This window comes from Gouania willdenowi, chromosome 11, assembly GCF_900634775.1.
Source record: "Gouania willdenowi chromosome 11, fGouWil2.1, whole genome shotgun sequence".
Lineage (NCBI taxonomy): Eukaryota > Metazoa > Chordata > Actinopteri > Blenniiformes > Gobiesocidae > Gouania > Gouania willdenowi.
Genome location: NC_041054.1, coordinates 1,237,375 through 1,249,347, shown reverse-complemented (window position 1 = coordinate 1,249,347; position 11,973 = coordinate 1,237,375). Strand labels below are relative to the sequence as shown.

Below are 11,973 nucleotides of genomic sequence, written 5' to 3'. Positions count from 1 at the left end.
TAAGAGGCTCCTCTGTCCTCCACTCGTTACCTGTATTAATGGAACCTGTTTGAACTGGTTATCAGTATAAAACAGACCTGTCCACAACCTCAAACAGTCACACTCCAAACTCCACTATGACCAAGACCAAAGAGCTGTCAAAGGACACCAGAAACTAAATTGTAGACCTGCACCAGGCTGAGAAAACTGAATCTGCAATAGGTAAGCAGTTTAGTGTGAAATCAACTGTGGGAGCAATTATTAGAAAATGGAAGACATACAAGACACTGATAATCTCCCTCGATCTGGGGCTCCACGCAAGATCTCACCCTGTGGGGTCAAAATTATCACAAGAACAATGAACAAAAATCCCAGAACCACATGCGGGGACCTAGTGAATGACCTGCAGAGAGCTGGTACTAAAGTAACAAAGGCTACCATCAGTAACATACAGGATTGGGTGAATGTCATATGGTCAGATGAAACCAAAATAGAACTTTTTGGTAAAAACTCAACTTGTTGTGTTTGGAGGAGAAAGAACACCATACCTACAGTAAAGCATGGGGGTGGTAACATCATGCTTTGGGGCTGTTTCTCTGTAAAGGGACCAGGATGACTGATCGGTGTAAAGGAAAGAATGAATGAGGCCATGTATCGTGAGATTCTGAATGAAAACCTCCTTCCATCAGCAAGGACATTGAAGATGAAACGTGGCTGGGTCTTTCAGCACGACAATGATCCCAAACACATCGCCCGGGTAACAAAGGAGTGGCTTTGTAAGAAGCATTTCAAGGTCCTGGAGTGGCCGAGCCAGTCTCAAGATCTCAACCCTATACAAAATCTTTGGAGGGAGTTGAAACTCCATGTTGCTCAGCAACAGCCCCAAAACATCACTGCTCTACAGGAGATCTGCATGGAGGAATGGACCAAAATACCAGCAACAGTGTGTGAAAACCTTGTGAAAACTTACAGAAAACGTTTGACCTCCGTTATTGCCAACAAAGGGTACATTACAAAATATTATAATTAACTTTTGTTATTGACCAAATACATATTTTCCACCATAATTTGCAAATAAATTTATAAAAAATTCTACAATGTGATTTTCTGGATTTTTTTTTTCATAGTGTCTCTCATAGTTGAGGTTTACCTATGATGAAAATTACAGGCCTCTCATCTTTTTAAGTGGGAGAACTTGCACAATTGGTGGCTGACTAAATACTTTTTTGCATCTGTGGTGCGTTCAGGAGCTGAGTGTCATCATCTCCCTCTGCTCCTCACTGGTCTCCTAAAGGAGCAAAACATGAAACACTCTGTATCATCACATTCATCCACTTTATTAGCCTTTCATTGTCATTTGATGTCAACATGGATGATGATGAACTCACTTTGTTTGGGTCTGATTCTCCAGGTGAGGAAGACGAAGTGTCAGAGGCTGAAAAACAAACAGAGTGGAGTGAGGAAGATGCTTTCACTGATCAGCCATGACATCAGGATCAATTAGAAAAACACACTGACCCTCATTTATCAACCGTTCGTACGTTCAGATCTGAGCGTACCACGTGGGTTGGACCAAATTCACGCAAGCTTTGATATTAACCATTTCTGATGTGATCATACACTACGATCAGATCTCATGTCTGGTCTGACCTCATGTACCCAAACCTGAGTGGATTAGTGGAGCAGCACAGGAAAATCTGACTAACCTTGGATTTCCACTGGATGCGTATCTGCTCAGAAACTGCAGCGTAATCTGATGTACGTCAATTCCACCACCTACGGTTTTGCTGCTTATCTGTTGCAACAAGGACTCAGAAACTCTCACTAATTCATGTGTAATCTCGCAATATATATACTGTATGTGTATGTCATTCTACCATGGATAAATGCAATATCATTTATACGTGACATACGATTTTAAAAGTGCTCAACCATAGTATCAACAAAAATGTCTGGTTGATACCATCATTTCTGAGATGATTTTCATCTCAGTAATGTTTATTTCCTTACAAACGTTTGTTTGACCTTAGTGGGCGGGGCCACCGAACCAGGAATATTTGAGGGCGTAACATGTTAATGACCATCAAATTCAGCCGCTGCATTTATCAAAACCCAATCATTGGTGCGCTGTGATTGGTCAGATATGAATGTTTCATAAGTTCCATGTTTGTTCTGTCGTACGACACAATGTGACCTCAGATTTGCACCGTTTTCACACAGGGTTGATAAATGAGGGCCAATGTGAGCGACTCACTGTGAGAACCTGTAAACCCTGAGGGACAGCGAGCTGGAGACAATCAAAGACAAAGCATTAATAACTGCACTGAGAAGAGGATTCAAAGAAGGTTCAAGAAAAGTGTTTTAAAGTGAATAAAAAGAGCTTTTCATTTATTACCAGGAGAACATTTGATCCACGTCACAAATCCAACGACAGCCACAAGAACAAGAACAGCTACGATAACAACAGCAGCAACAACACCTACACAACAACAACATTTATTAGTAGTGATTCATAAAAACGTCTGAATCAGAAGTAAATAAAAAAAAAAAACACTTTTTCTTGAGTGTTGGTATTATATTATGTTTAAAAGTGTTCATTAAAGAGAGTTGGACAATAAACAAGGTTTAAATGCAGCGTGTTGGAAGATTCAATGATGATTAAATCTGTCATTTTTAACACAAGCTTCACTCACTGCTTTGTTACAGTTACAATAAGTAATCAATTTGTAAATCTGTGTCTAACAACATGCATTGCCGCAGGTGACAACTGTTGCCACCTGCGGCCATAGAGTATTTTTTGGGTCACTGTTTTTATCCTCTTTCTGTAAATAAAAGAGGTTTACATCGACATCTTTAACTTTTCCTGATTATTTAAAGCAAATAAAAGCAGCACAAATTGTTATTTTGACTGAAAAATCTGTTAAATGATCTAAAAATCAGGCTGAATGTTTCACTCTAATAGAAAACAATGGGATGTTTACAGACAGTGGGGCCGTGTGACATCATCAATCACATGATTTCAAGATAAAGAAACAAAGGCTGTAAAACTGTAAAGTAGTCCCAATTTTAAAAGTTAATAAAACAAATATGACGCAAAAATAATGTATTTTGTTAGAAATAGATCTGCTAATTTTTTTTTATTTTATTTTATTTATTTATTTATTTAGTTTATTTCCGACATTCACTTTTTTTTTTTTTTTTTTTTTTTTTTTTACATGCCGAAAAAGGAGACGAGAGAAGCAGTTTGCTTATCCGGGTCCCGTCCCCTGTTTTACCATCGCAAATTTACATGGGTTTACATGTCTCTCTGGTCAAAACATTCTTGATTTCTTCTGTAGTCAGTGTTGTCCTCCTCCTCTATCTTTGTTCGTGTTGGCCTTGTTCCCTGCCAGACGTTGTTAGCATTCCTCCAGTTCAAGAACAGTTCCTCTTTCGAAGGTGTTTGGAAGTTTTTTCCCTTTTCATCCATAATGTCACCTTGTTTTGTCTCTACATCAAGGGTAATCCAGCTGTTGTTAGTTCTATTGGCAGTGTTGTATTTTCCACTGTTAGATTTAACTTGTATAAACACATTATTATATCTTAGTTCATAAGCAAGGTAGTAATTTCATTGTACAAGAAAACGTGTTTTCTAACTGCACATATGACAATAAACACTTTGAATTTAAATTTAATGTAATCCTTAATCAGCCCCACCACCTAGCAATTGAAATGAATAAATGACAGACCTTTTTTACTCTTGGTTTCCACATTTAATTCGGTCTCCGTAAAATAATCACAGTCTGAGTTTTGTTTCCAGTGTTTATATAGATCTGGGTCCATATCCATGATTACCATCAGTAATGTTGTTGTTTAGGTGGATCCTTCGTATTTTCCCAAGTTGTCCATCGTTTTGATGAGAACTGGTTTTCCGTCTTCTTCTTCCAGGATGTAAATCCTGCAGTTTTTTGACCACGTCTTCACAATCTTTCCTCCTTTTTTTATTTGGCGTGCCTTCCATGCAATGCTTGCATTTTGTTTCGTCAGGTTTTCATTGATGTACACCTTCGTTCCCTTGAGTTTATTTCCTTGCTTGAGTATTTCTCCTTTGAATTTGATATTCGTGAAGGTTATTTTTACAGCTCTGTTATCATTTTTCTTTGGCAGGAGATGGCAGGAGTTGATGTTGTCAGGGTTCAGGACAATGTCCTTCGACTTCAGGTAGTCAATGACCTGTTGTTCAATCGATTTTGTTTCTTCGTCGCTCGCATAGCTCCTGGGTTTTATCTTTAGGCCTGTGATGATGACATCTTTCTCTCTTTCCTTTTGTTCCAGCTGTTCAACTCTCGCGTTCAACAATTTTATCTCTTCAGCATTTCTTTCATTCTTTTCTTTCAGTATCTTTGTTTCGCTTTGTAATTTTTCCAGTGAGTTTTCCAGCGTCTTTTCCAACGACTTTATCTCGGCAGTTGGTTTTGTAGACCCTCGCGTATCATCTCCTTGACCTCTTCCAAACCCGAATTGGGTTCTGAAGGGCCTCCCTGCGGTTTTTTCACCATTTTCCTTCAGTCTTGAGCCCAGTTTTTTCAGGCTGTTCAGGCTGTTCAGCTGTAGCCAGCTGTAGCCAAGGTCGTGTTATCGGAGCAAATGAAAACACGTCTGCTCTCTCCAAAGACCAGAGATATAATGTATAATGTATAATAAGGACATTTCAAAGGTTTTAGGCCACATTTGTAAAAATAGTGGAGGATCTCTATAAGTTTACCATCAAATTACCATCTGAGTTTATAAAATCTTCACAAATATTCATTGAAATAAATACATTCATAAATGTCACATGTTTAAATAAGTGAATTCAGCCTCAGCAACAAGTCCTGTAATTAGATTTCTATAACTTTAATCAACTACTGATAGTTACCAAGAGTAAATGAAGAGGAATCAGATGTTTGATAAATTTGACTGTTTTGATGTGATTGTGAGCAAAGATGGATCAGAACAATCCCACACATCATCACGAGTCTCTCACCTCCATCAGACTTTCTCCAGTTGCTTAAAATCACACTTTTGTCCAGAGTGACTGTGAGATCTTCCTCCACACCTTTAATCTGGAACACACAGTCATACCTGCTCCAGTCTTCAGCTCTGATCAGAGAAATGTTCAGGTCAACGCTCATCTGGAAGCTCCCATCATGGTTGGGGAGTATCTCTCCGTGGTCCACGCCCTCCAACACCTTCTCCTCCTGGTCTTTCCTCCAGAACATCTCAGCATAGCGGGGGTAGAAACCTGTAGCGTGGCAGGTGACTGGAGAGGAGGGAGTCCTCTGGAGGAGCTTGATGGAGGGAAGATCTGCAGAGGAACCACAAGGAGAACACAGTGAACTTTAATGATGAAGAATCTAAATGACAAACATAAATATTGAATCTAAATGATAAATCTAAAAGTCACAGGTGACAGTAAATATTTAGCTAATATGCAAATTCAACGAAAATGCCAAAATAAAACATCTTAAAGAGTTTAAAGTGAAATCAGTTCAAATGTCAAAATGTGTTGTAGAGACACAGATCCAGGTGATTTACACTCACTGTGATCACACTTTTCATTCTAACAGATAAAGACAGAGTCACACTGTTGTGTTCATGTGTCTGCAGCAAAGGAAGCTCAGAGGAGTTTACCTGTTCTCATCATGAAGCTCCGCCCAACGTTCATAATCTTCTTCAAATTCTCAGGACATTCCTGTGTGTAGTAGTATTTACAGTGTGACATCATAGCTTTGTTATTGTCCCAGTTGAGTTTAGTGATGAAAGCCTGTTGTTTAGCAGCGATCCATATCTTTTCCTTCAGATTCAGACTAATGAAGTCTTCTCCATCATAAGCATACTGCTTATAACCATTAACCTCTCCAGTCTCATCGTCCCATTCACAGCCGTGCATATTCTGGAAAGTGTGAACACCTGAGAGACACAGAGAACATTAAACACATGTACACTTGCCTCCAATTACATCTGATCTGATTGTAAATGTGTTTCTATTGATCATCTCTTTGATTCTTTACTAAATCCTTTCAGCACTGCAGGCTTTTATTCTGACATGGAGCCACTTTAAAGACTTTTAAAGGCTGAATGTGAACAAAGATGTGAAAGTAGGATCTAGTTTTAGAAGCAACACAAAGCACAGCTGCATTACTTTATGTGACCAATAGGAGGCGCTACTACATGTGACTGGAAACAGGGTTAGAGGCAAATATAAATGTAATCATGTAATTTATAATTAATTATAATTATGGCGTAATTAAAATCGTAATTGTAATCAACATAATCTGTTGCTGAGAAAGTGCTGACGTCAGCATTTTTCAAGTTTTTATAAATATTAAACTCAAAGCTGATCTGGGTTTAATTGAGCATTTGCATTTTTTTTCTTGACACATTTTATTTACAAATTGTATTTATAATGAGTTTTAAATTCTCCAGATGTTCAAAGAGAACAGATTTAACTTGTTTACATGAACCAGTTTTCTACAAGTTCTTAAAAAATTAAAGATATGGAATTTATAAAAACCTTGTTTTATCATTGAAGGAATGTTTGTTTTACTTTTTACTAAAGTACATATAGTAGCGACTACTTTTTTACTTTTACTCAAGTAAGGGAGCAACTTCAATACTTTTACCAGAGTCATTATTTATTCAAGTATCTAAACTTTTACTTTAGTACTGAAGACGAGTACTTTTTCCACCTCTAGTGATGCTGTGCTTTCTATTCAGGGTTTGAAGGACACACTTTCAGTGTGTTTACAGCTACACAACAAGCATTAACACACACTGTCACACATCAGCATTAGAAAGAACAAGAGAACTTTAACAAACCTCCAGATTGGTTGAAACGCTGCTTTAAGGTTTCAAGGTGGGCTTTAAACCTCAGGTGATCACCCCTTCCTCGAGCAGTTAGACTTTCTATGTAATCTTCACCTACAGCATCTTTAATCCAGTCTTGTTTAAGGACTGCTCTCCTGGTGTTACTGTCGTAGTGACCCATCTGAACATCATCAACATAAGCAACAACCACAAACTCTGGGAAGTTTGGTACGTCAGATGAAGAAGTGCGAAAAAACCTCAGAGTGTGCAACACTGTAAGAAAAGGTCAGAGTTATGAATTCAGACACTGAACAACAACATGAACGTATCCACACAATCACACACATCACAGTGATCTCTGCTGTTACAAACACTAACTCTACCACACATTTTAATATCTTTGAAAATGATTCAAAGACTAAAAAAAATATTATTCCATTATTTAAAAAATATTGTTGTTTTTTGGTTTTTAAAGTCAAATAAATTCAGTTAACATTGCTTTAACTAAACACTGTTTGTTTCAGATGCTCAGAGTAACTTTATATGAAATATAGGAAGTTTTTTAGTATTTCTAAACCAGAATTTAATTTTTTTTTAATTTAATAAATCAAACTCAGCAAAATGTGACAGATTTCATAAACTCTATGTGTTACAGTTTTCTCATGACTGTTGTGAGTCATTAAAATGTAATTCTAACAATGCAGGAAGCTGATTGGCTTCATCTGGCATCAATATCAAAGAGGACAGCGTCACATAGTCACATGTCTACTAAAAACTTTATTAATTATTGGAGGTGAGAATTAATAAATTATTCTCTCATCAAACTTGGAGCATTGACATTTTACCCAAAACTGAATGATTGAAGTGTTTTTTCATATTTTGTTTGAATAGTTGAAATAAAAATATGAATCAAATTTTTAATTAAAATTTTCTTTTTCTAGCAATTTAATACATTTTAAAACCAGAAGTAATCAAGTCTATATCTACTCTCATTTTTTAATTATTATTTCAGTAAATAGAAAGCTATAAATACAGTTTGTTGTCAGTTCATGTGGTTGAATGATGTTCAGTGACGCACTGTGTTGTAGTTTGATCATAAATTTTTTTTTTTTTTTTTTAAATTAATAAAGAGACATCGACTAAACAACTAAATGTCAAACTAAATACAGAAAAAAATAATTCTTCTCCAGATATAAACTTCTAAAAGTTTGATTGAATGAGTTTTAAATTAAAAAGTAAATTTACATTAAAAAGAAAAATATATATTTTTTTTTTATCGATTCATAAAAACGTCTAAATCCAGAAGTAAATATTAAATTCTACTTTTCCTTGAATCTTGGTATTTCAGTGTTTCTTAGTTTGCATTAAACAGTTTAGTTTTTTATTAAACTGTTTAGTTTTTTATTAAACTGAATTTTATTCACAGTGAATGTGGTTGAATGACGTCACATGCCACACAACTTTAGTTGTGCAGATTAAAAGTTAAACTGAAAGTTTTCGTTGCGGACTCGTTAAACGTGTTTAAAAGTCGTTAAAAACACATATAAAGTGAGTAAAAAGAGCAGATGATAGTGTTGTAGGTGTAAAGTTGTCCCAGTGTTAATAAGTGAGTCTAACTCCAGGCTGTAAAGTGAAAGTCAAACAAAGCTTTCCATTCCTCCTCACATAAAGACAGTAAAGTGTAAAATGATGTGGACTGACCTGCTGTCACACCGGGTGTTGAGAGGAGAAACACAAAGATGAAGGTGTTCATGGTGGAGGTGAGCACGAGCACCTTTCACTTCCGTCCTGTGTATCAACACTGAGAGAAGTCACGTGACCATCGGCCTCCTGCTCAGCCAATGGGATTTCTTCCCTCACTGTTACTGGGTAGAAGTCACACACTCAGGTTCTCCAGCAGATATTATTAAAAAAAAAATAACTGCTTTTCTGAGTTTATAAAGTCTTTTTCTGTGGGTTTTAAGGTCATTTTGTGTGTTTTTGTTGCTTTTTAAATAATTTTATGTTTCTGTTTTCTTTGCCGTTTTCTGTGTTTCTGTCTGTTGAACCTAATAAAATTGTGATTTACAATTTGAAACTAATAAAGTAAATAAATTAGTGATAAAGTAATAACAATAAAGCGCCTCCCCCTGTCATGACGTCACCCCACTGGGCGCGTCCCACATTGTATATTTTCCCGTCATTTTAGTACTTTGAGTTGTTTTCAGTGTTTTTATGGTATTTTGTTGCTATTTAGGTCAAATTTTGTGTTTCTATTGCTGTTTTCTGGGTTTTTGAAGCCTTGAAGATTCATCGTGTTTAATATATTAATATTAATCTATGATATGAATTTAAAATCTCTTGATGTATTAATCTGACAAACTTGGGGCCCCCAAACAAGTTCTGTCTGTTGAAACTTAGGTAATAAAACTGAGATCTACAATTTGAAGCTAATAAAGTTATTGTGATTATCTGAATCACATATAATAGATTAGCAGTGATAAAGTAAAAATATTAAATAAAGCAATAAAGCACCTCCCCCAGTCATGACATCACCTCACGGGGCGCGTCCCACAGTTTGACAACCACTTATTTCAGAGGATAATTAACGTAAAGGTGGTAAAAAGCATAAAGCTGTGTTAATGTTTGAATACAAAGTAAACAGTCAGTTTCATTGTTGTTAACAGTTTATTGTTAAAATAAACATAAATAGAATTTTCAGAAAGCCTTTATAACCATAACCAGGCTTGGGAAGTAACAGATTACAAGTAACAGCTTTACGTAATCTGGATACAAAAATAATATAACTGTAATCCATTACAGTATATTTAAAATCATGTAATCAGATCACCGGTATTTTTGATAAAAATGGGGATTACTTGGTGGGATTACATTTTAAAAAAAAAAAAGCAGAATATACAAAGTGCAGCAGATACACACAGTATGACGTTTATATGACACTTGTTGTAGTGAAATATAAATATTTCTGTCAGAATGCTACAGGATGCAGATTAACTGCATTTGTTAATCAAGGAAATCATTTTCAGAAAAAAAGTGTCACACGTTGAATTAAAGCACCTGTACATTACATGACACATGAAACACAATGTTAACACCAGTGTAGGGAAATGACTTTGGAGCATGTTAATACTAAAACACCTACTTCAGGTGGTGCTTCTTTTTAATAGAAATGACAATTGTTGCTATGTTGTGTATGTAACATTTGTAGCTAAAACTATAGAACTTATTAAAACCTGACATAACACTTTAAAATTTGTTTTTTTGTCTGATTTTTTTTTTTAATATGAACAACCTGAGCCCCTTCATTTGACAGGTTACAGAGGTAAAAAAGTATTTAGTCAGCCACCAATTGTACAAGTCCTCCAACTTAAAAAGATGAGAGGCCTGTAATTTTCATCATAGGTATACCTCAACTATGAGGAGGGTTGGGCATCATTTGGATTTTAACAATTCTAATTCCGATTCTCCATTTCGATTCTGGTTCTAAACGATTCCGATTCTTTGAGTTGTGCAGGTAAACAGGTCACAGGTTTCACGGGAGAATTTTTTAGTTTGAAAAAGCCTTTACACAGGTATTTTTATTAATTCACTTAGTTGATAGTTTAATTTGGTTGCTGTAATGTAACCAGGGTATTCAGTTACAAAGATCCCCAACTGTAACTGTAAAAGTGAAACTTGCTGAAATAACAACAAACAAGTTGGCAGTCGTCTTAAAAAACAAAGAGCTACAGGTAGATGTGAAACTAAATAAAATAAACTCAAACCCTGGAACTGTCATGTGACAAATCAATCAACAGATCAAGTTGAGGAAGATTATTATTATTCTGGATACAGTGGAAACAGAAACTACAGAAACAGAAAGACTAAAATAAGATCTCTTTATAGATAATTTAGGTCGTTTTGACGTGACTTATGGCGATAACGCGCTGGCGACGACATAATCCAAGATGGCGGCGACCCAGACTCCAGTCAAGATTATTTAATAAGAGCCTTAAAAGACATGAATATAATGAAAAGAGTGGACGGACGGAGGGACACACACACACACACGCACGTATGTAGGAATTAAAAAAAAAATCAAAATGCAAACATCTTCATAACGGTTCCGGAATCGGTTCCTATTTGGAACCGGTTCTTGGTGCCCAACCCTATCTATGAGAGATAAATGAGAAAAAGAAATCCAGAAAATCACATTGTAGGATTTTTAATGAATTCATTGGTAAATCTCTTAGTAAAATAAATATTTGGTCATCTACAAACAAGCCAGATTTCTGTCTCTCACAGACCTGTAACTTCTTGTTTAAGAGGCTCCTCTGTCCTCCACTCGTTACCTGTATTAATGGAACCTGTTTGAACTGGTTATCAGTATAAAACACACCTGTCCACAACCTCAAACAGTCAGACTCCAAACTCCACTATGACCAAGACCAAAGAGCTGTCAAAGGACACCAGAAACTAAATTGTAGACCTGCACCAGGCTGAGAAAACTGAATCTGCAATAGGTAAGCAGTTTAGTGTGAAATCAACTGTGGGAGCAATTATTAGAAAATGGAAGACATACAAGACACTGATAATCTCGCTCGATCTGGGGCTCCACGCAAGATCTCACCCTGTGGGGTCAAAATTATCACAAGAACAATGAACAAAAATCCCAGAACCACATGCGGGGACCTAGTGAATGACCTGCAGAGAGCTGGTACTAAAGTAACAAAGGCTACCATCAGTAACATACAGGATTGGGTGAATGTCATATGGTCAGATGAAACCAAAATAGAACTTTTTGGTAAAAACTCAACTTGTTGTGTTTGGAGGAGAAAGAACACCATACCTACAGTAAAGCATGGGGGTGGTAACATCATGCTTTGGGGCTGTTTCTCTGTAAAGGGACCAGGATGACTGATCGGTGTAAAGGAAAGAATGAATGAGGCCATGTATCGTGAGATTCTGAATGAAAACCTCCTTCCATCAGCAAGGACATTGAAGATGAAACGTGGCTGGGTCTTTCAGCACGACAATGATCCCAAACACATCGCCCGGGTAACAAAGGAGTGGCTTTGTAAGAAGCATTTCAAGGTCCTGGAGTGGCCGAGCCAGTCTCAAGATCTCAACCCTATACAAAATCTTTGGAGGGAGTTGAAACTCCATGTTGCCCAGCAACAGCCCCAA

General features: G+C 36.6%; 1 protein-coding gene across 3 annotated transcripts; it reads right to left on the bottom strand.

Moving 5' to 3' along the window:
* Positions 1-1,104: 1,104 nt before the first annotated feature.
* On the bottom strand, positions 1,105-8,598 carry LOC114471806 (major histocompatibility complex class I-related gene protein-like). 3 transcript variants are annotated; one of them, XM_028460736.1, is made up of 8 exons: positions 8,509-8,598; positions 6,820-7,080; positions 5,632-5,910; positions 4,985-5,305; positions 2,375-2,458; positions 2,234-2,266; positions 1,368-1,414; positions 1,105-1,267 (listed from the first exon to the last, which is right to left on the bottom strand). In XM_028460736.1, exons 1-8 carry the CDS (start codon positions 8,558-8,560, stop codon positions 1,223-1,225), a joined length of 1,122 nt encoding a protein of 373 aa, XP_028316537.1. In that variant the 5' UTR covers positions 8,561-8,598; the 3' UTR covers positions 1,105-1,222. The 3 variants fall into 3 exon arrangements, with proteins under 3 accessions (XP_028316537.1, XP_028316538.1, XP_028316539.1); XM_028460737.1 differs by lacking the exon at positions 2,375-2,458 and having other exon boundaries at positions 8,509-8,560; XM_028460738.1 differs by lacking the exons at positions 2,234-2,266; positions 2,375-2,458 and having other exon boundaries at positions 8,509-8,560.
* Between the last annotated feature and the right edge of the window lie 3,375 nt (positions 8,599-11,973).